Source organism: Impatiens glandulifera, chromosome 6, assembly GCF_907164915.1.
Source record: "Impatiens glandulifera chromosome 6, dImpGla2.1, whole genome shotgun sequence".
Classification (NCBI taxonomy): Eukaryota; Viridiplantae; Streptophyta; class Magnoliopsida; order Ericales; family Balsaminaceae; genus Impatiens; species Impatiens glandulifera.
Genome location: NC_061867.1, coordinates 43,039,941 through 43,046,961, shown reverse-complemented (window position 1 = coordinate 43,046,961; position 7,021 = coordinate 43,039,941). Strand labels below are relative to the sequence as shown.

Genomic DNA, 7,021 nt, shown 5'->3' with positions numbered 1-7,021 from the left:
ATGCGGGCTTTTTCGCACAATGTCGTTCCGCGGATTAATTTACTATATCATAAAAATATAAAATTCAACATTTTAATATTTATTTTCATTTTTAATTCATAATCTTAAATATTCTACCAAATCTAAAAATTAAAATTTGGATGATTATGAAATAATAGATCAAATAAATTTTGTAACTTTAATGAAAAGAATGGGATAAAACATTGATGATTAGAAACATTCAAATGCTGGAAGTTTGAGGGTAAATTTCAATTTATTTTCTAAAATGAACGGTTAAGAAATGAGCCTTTTCTCTTTAGTTTAAAAGAAGGTACAATTTAAGCAGAAATTTGGTCTTATTCTTCCTCTCTCAGATATCAATTTTTTTCATTCAGCTTTATCGTACTTGTCGCAACTGTTCGATGCCGGAGGTTTCGTATCTTCATCTTCACGATGAAGATGACAACGAAGACGATACACCCGAAAACATAGCTAATCTTCATTCTACTCCATTATGGTCTTCTTGGAATGAAGATTTAGACCTATATTCAACAGATCCAGAATTCACAACCATCGATTTCTCCGTCTCATCCCATCTTCAGTCCGTTCGTGGGCAAAGTTCCGGCTTTATTCAATTTCTTGACGAATACCCAGATACGTCTCCTAATATCAACAATGATCTGTTCGATCGCGAAAACCAGGTAAATTTCGTCATGGACTTGTTTCATCAACGTGTTGAGCAATCGACGATCGTTGGCACAAATTTACTGCCGATGGGTCCGAACCTAGACACCATTTTGTACGAATTTGATCGAAATGACGAGATGGGTTTGTCTAATCTGGACCTGGATTTGGACCTAGGGCTAGAGTTAATGTTATTTGCTGATAGAAACGAAAATCAAAATTGTCCTGTTATGGCTGCCGATACTGAATGCAGCGGTAGTGGAATTTCTGGTTTGAGGGTTGTTGGAATTGAGTCTGATTCTGAACAGGAAGAAGAAGGGGATAATGAGGTTGTGGGTGATGACAGAAATGCAGAAGACTATTATGGATTAGATGGTGAAGGTGATGATATTAGGAATCTTCTACTTCGTTGGACTTCTTTTCAATTTGAAGAAGATTTTGATTGGGCAGAAGTGGATGATAGATCGAGAGAAGTATTGAGTTTGTTTCTTGATCCTGATTTGGATGAGGACTTGGATGCAGTTCCACGCCATCAAAACATGAGTATTGGTGCAGTAAGAAATTCACAATGGGAAGTTCTGTCAAATATTCAGAATTTCGAATCTAATATGAATCCTGAACATTATAACGAGTATACAGCTGACGAGTATGAATTGTTATTTGGTCAATTTGCTGAAAATGAAAATACAGTGATGGGAAAGCCACCAGCTTCAAGAACTGTAATTGAGAATCTCCCATCTGTGATCTTGACTCAGCTCGATCTTTGTGCTGTGTGTAAGGATGAGATTAACATCGATGGAGAAGCAAAGCAGTTGCCTTGTAATCATCACTACCATAGTGATTGTATAATTCCGTGGCTAGGAATCCGAAATACTTGCCCTGTTTGTAGACATGAATTGCCTACAGATGATCTTGATTATGAAATGAGAAAGACCCGAAGAATTGGTAATGCTCATTGAGAGAGCAGTCAGCAAGGTTTGATATACTGCTCCTGATTTCTGCATTGATATTGAGTTCAGGTATTCATATATTTGAGAGTCTCATATCAAATTAGACTCAATTGAAATAGCAGTTGTAGCTTATGAACATGACTAGTACTGTATCTTGCTTTGCTTCAAAAGGATCAATTGTTTTTCATTTTTCTTATGTATATATCCTGTCTCTCCTCATTCTACTTTTATAAAATTGAAAATTAAGTGTTAGAACTTGAATGATAGTGTTGAATGAGTTAAGTTTTCTGAAAAATAAGGAGTCTCATATGTTAACATAAACTTACTTATGTGATAACTCAACTGAGATGATCCGAAATAGAAGTCCATACTTTGTTGATTATTCAAAAATTATTTAGGAACTCGTGAATTCTAATAATTATGAGTCTAATTTGATTATTAGTCATCAAGAGATTAGAAATATATATTTGCTTGACAGAAAAAAGATTGTGTATTTGTTTGATCTTATCCTTGTAGAAAGAAGGATTCTCTAAGGCAATGCAAGATGGTGTATAAAATTGTTGCAAAAGTTCTTGTGAATAAAATTACACTTGTTAACAAGTATTATTAACCATAGCTAATCAACTTTCATTCCTTTCACACAATATTCTCTTTATATAGAGACTTTGATAGGTTAATAATAGCAAACATAACACTCAAAAAAATTGATATTAAAAAGACTTTTAATTTAGGATTATCATTCAAATCTCTCAACTGTTATACTGACTTAATCCGACCACAAAAGCATTTGATCTGTCGGTTGTAGGGTCGGATAGATGGTATCGATTATAACCGACATAGTAGAACTGAATAAATAGTCTATTTAAATAATCGAATCAATTCGTGCAACATTTGTAATATATCAATTAATGTTATGATTAATAAAGAAATTTTACATATATATCCACTTGATTTTATGTTTTTGAAATAAAAATTTGTTTGAAATTATTATTATATTAATATTTTGCACTTGATTTTGTTTAATTAGTTTAAAATATGTGAAATATGAATTATTTGATATATAAGGTTGGATATTCAAATAATTGTTAATTTGACCAATATATGATATATTCAATCCGGCTATTGGCAAAGGTAGAATTATGATTGAGTAGATATATTAAACCTGAATTTAAATTTATTTTGAAAATCGATATAACCCTATTCATGAACACTCTTAAGTTGGAGGACTAGGGTTCCTTATTATGTTTAAAATTTGATGTTAATTTTATTAATTGAATTATGCAAGTTGTGACTACTACTTATTTTATAATTAATATCTATAAAATGCATGATGGTTTCTTTAAAAATTGACAAAGACTAAGGCAAATATTACTTCTTTCACGTCTCTTTATTTGTGTTATGAAAATCTCAATTTGAATTCTAATTGAGTTGGCATCTAAATAGTCACTTCACTATCATTTCAAATGAAAAATGATAAAATTTCTAGAATTTACTTTGTTGATAATATGTTTCTTCTGATATAGATGATGAAGTGTCATTTATAACATTAAAGAAAACATTGAAAATGTTTCCTAACATAACATGACTCTCTATCAATGAAGATAAATTCTTTATCACTTTATCAATGAGGATAAGTGTTATGACATGCTAGGTCTTTTTCTAAATTTATATCTGAAATTTAGGGAGTTATAAATTGATTTAGTCTTGTAATGGTGGGTTGTTTTATAACAAGTCTATATAAACAAACTATACATTGCTTAATAATAATATAAGAGATTTCTCTTTGCAAAGCTAACTGTTTTCTATATTGTCAATGAGCATATACACTTTCTTATATTGTGGTAACAATAACTAGAGAAAAACAAATAGAGGAGGCAATTAGAGACAGACAAAGAGAGTTAAAAAAAATGGTGGAAGAAAGCGAAAAATGATATGGGAGTGTTATATTCTCAAAGGTATAGTTTTTCCCTCAATTTGAAGATTGTAGCAGAAATTTCCAAACTTAATGCTATTATGATCACCGCAGCCTGTTGATGAAAAATTCCTTAAGATCAGAGGAGTATTCCAGAAATCACGAATTCCACCTCTGATGTGGAGAAATGGTAGTTGAAGATTTGAAATTGAAAGATCTAAAACCAAAAAATTATTTGTTTCAAGTCATTGATTGTTTGATTTTGAAAACAAAGTTTAGCAAAGAAACAATAAAAGGTATATGAGATTTAATGAAGAAGAAATTTCAGGGCTCCACCAAAACAAAGGGAGCCCAGTTGCATCCTAAGAAAGGAGTTTGAGCCGTAACAAATGAAGAATGAATAATCGGTCACTAGTTATTTTGCAAAATCTATGACAGTTGTAAATAAAATGAGGTTTCTTAGTGGGAAGCTAGAAATTGTAGTCATCGTGGAGAAGATTTTGAAATATTTATTAATCAAGTACAATTATGTTATAGGCTCAATTGAGGAATCAAATGACATAGACAATTTGTCATTTGATGAACTACAAAGCTCCTTGATAGTTTATAATCAAAAAGATAAATAAAGACATGCATATTGAAGAACAAATCTTACAAGCATCCACCCATTTGATTTATCATGTAAAGAGAAAGAGAAGGAAGTCGAGATAGAGGCGCTATGTTAGAGAAGCCAAACAAAAACTATGACGAATCAAATGTGGAGTTCTTTTGAACCATAGATTTGGACACTACAAGACTGAATGTTACTCAAGATTGGCAATGAAAATCAAAGAGAAGTCTCCACAAATTTGTTGAAAGAATAAGAAACTAAAACACTATTGATGACCACTCAAACAAGTGCAAAAGAATATCCAAGTACTTTTTACATTGACCATGGTTGCAACAATCATATGAGTATTGACCGTTGTTGCAACAATCACATGAGCGGTATATGTCATCTTTCTCTATTTTGGATTTAGATTATGTGTGTGAGTTTTGGGGATGGATCTTCAATTAAGGTGTGGGGAAAGGGAGATCAATATTAGAATCAAGAATATTAGTATTGAACAAATCTATATTTGTTTTATGCTCCTAATCTCAATTGCAATAGGATAATAAGTGCATATCAATTATTAAAAAATAGTTATTTAGGTAAGATAGATGATAATACTGGTGAGATATTTTCAGGTTTATCTGAATTAAATCCTAATAATATGGGTAAGAAATTAAAACTATGATTAGCGGAAGCGTACCTGTACTCATCCTCTCTTTATTTATAAAATTATAATTGAAAAATTCTTTATTTTTTTAATCCTTTAAAAATGAGATAGATCTTCCAATTGATAAGTACGTCAAATTAGTTTTCTCTCTCTGTTGATGGGAACGCAAAGAGGAAATTGACCGTACATCAATTGGGGACTATACCGTTACAAAATAACAATAATGTTAGTTATTTTGATTTTTTTAATTTAGTCCCTTCATAAAATTAGAAAGTTCAATTAGGTATACTTACTTTATATTAATAACAAATACACACATAAGCCTATAAATTTGATTTCACATTTGATCACATTATTTTGACTTAATTAAAAAGATGACATTTGCACAATTATTTATTATAATAGCGATCCATAAATTCCAACAATCTCCCACTAGATCACGTAATACAAAAAATAAATGTAACAACCATAATGCACCCGAAGTTTTGTGTCATCTCATTCATATGTTGTATAAATAATTTTATCAATTAATTATATCAATATAGGACCAAAGAGATCATTGTTATATTTAATCACAACTAGACCCAACAGTGATCACATAAATCAATACAATTAATTGGCAAATCATATCATGAATGTGAGCAATGAAAATTTCATTCACGGTGAACTTTTCATGTCAATTTTCTATTGGTCCTACTTAAGTGAGATCAAACTTGTAACATTATTGTACAAAATATCTTTAAACATTATCATAACTGAAAAATATAAGTGTATACACAAATACTTCAAAGTCATAGAACAACAATGTAATATAAACTCACACTTAAACTAAAGATCCACAAATACTAAAATACCCATGTGAGCATTGTGCTCATGAAAGACCTTGGGTACCAAGCCTTTTGTAGGAGGATCTACTAACATGGTTTTTGTTCATATATGTTCTATGTTTAATTGTCTATTTTGTACCCTTTTTTTAACAAAAAGGAATTTAATGTCAATAAATTTTGACTTTGTTGTACTCATGTTGTTATTGGAATACAATACGGTTGATCGGTTATCATAGTACAATTTTAGTGGTCTTTCAATTCCTTTCATAATACGCAGGTCTGTGACAAAATTTCTTAACCATAAACCATGATTTAATCTATGAATTCAACTATCATGGAAGAAGAAGCTACATGTGTTTGTTTAACACTCTTCCATGATATAGCTCCTCTAGCTAACAGATAAACATAGCCTGAAGTTGATCTTCTACTTTCTTGGTATCCCGCAAAATCAAAAGAATACTCAATGATCTCAAACTTATTTGACCTCCGATATATGAACATGTAATCTCTTATTTTCTTTAAGTATCTCATAACCCTTTTGGCTTCTCTCTAATGATCTAATCTCGCGTTACTAAGACAACTGCCTAAAACTCCAACAATATACGCAATATCAAGACACGTACATACTCGAGCATACATCAAACTCCCAATAACCGAAGCATAGGGAATTGATTTTATTTCTTCAATTTGAAGATTTCTTTTAGGAATTGATTGAGACTAAATTTATCTCCTTTAGCGATAAGGGTATCTAAAGGTTTACTATCAAACATTTCATACATTTTAAGCACTGTATCAATATAGTTTCTTTGAGATAACCCAAGGATAAATCGAGAACGTTCTTGATGTATTTGGATTCCTAATACAAAAGAAGCTTCGCCAAGATCTTTCATCTCAATATTCTTTGATAAAAAATTCTTGGTTTCATACAATATACTTAAATCATTTGTGGTAAATAGTATGTCATTAACATACAAAACCCAAAAAAATATGTTTACTCCTAACAAATTTCTGATACACACATTCATCGACATTTACCTCGAAACCAAATAAGATAATAATTTGATGAAAATTTTGATACCATTGACGAGAAACTTGTTTGAGCCCATAAATGGATTATCTCAATTTACATATCATATGCTTTGAGTCTTCCGACACAGTTTTCTGGTTACACCATATAGATTGTTTCTTCAATGTCTCCATTGAGAAATGTTTTCTTGACATCCATTTGGTGAAACACCATATCAAACTGTGCAACGAATGTCATGATTGTCCTAAAAGAGTCATTCGATGAAACTATAGAAAATGTCTCTTTAAAGTCAATTCCTTCTTTCTAAGAATAATCTTTTGTTACAAGACGAGCCTTATATTTGTCAACATTACCCTTTGAATCCCGTTTGGTTTTAAAAATCC

At 30.9% G+C, this 7,021-nt stretch overlaps 1 protein-coding gene across 1 annotated transcript; it reads left to right on the top strand.

The window, feature by feature from the left end:
* The first annotated feature begins 342 nt into the window (after positions 1-342).
* LOC124942218 (E3 ubiquitin ligase BIG BROTHER-related-like) lies at positions 343-1,815 on the top strand. Its single transcript, XM_047482677.1, has one exon. It carries the CDS (start codon positions 402-404, stop codon positions 1,620-1,622), a length of 1,221 nt encoding a protein of 406 aa, XP_047338633.1. The 5' UTR covers positions 343-401; the 3' UTR covers positions 1,623-1,815.
* The last annotated feature ends 5,206 nt before the right edge of the window (positions 1,816-7,021 follow it).

Coding starts and splice junctions, on each gene's coding strand:
- LOC124942218 (XM_047482677.1), top strand. CDS start 402: ATGCCGGAGGTTTCGTATCTTCATCTTCACGATGAAGATGACAACGAA.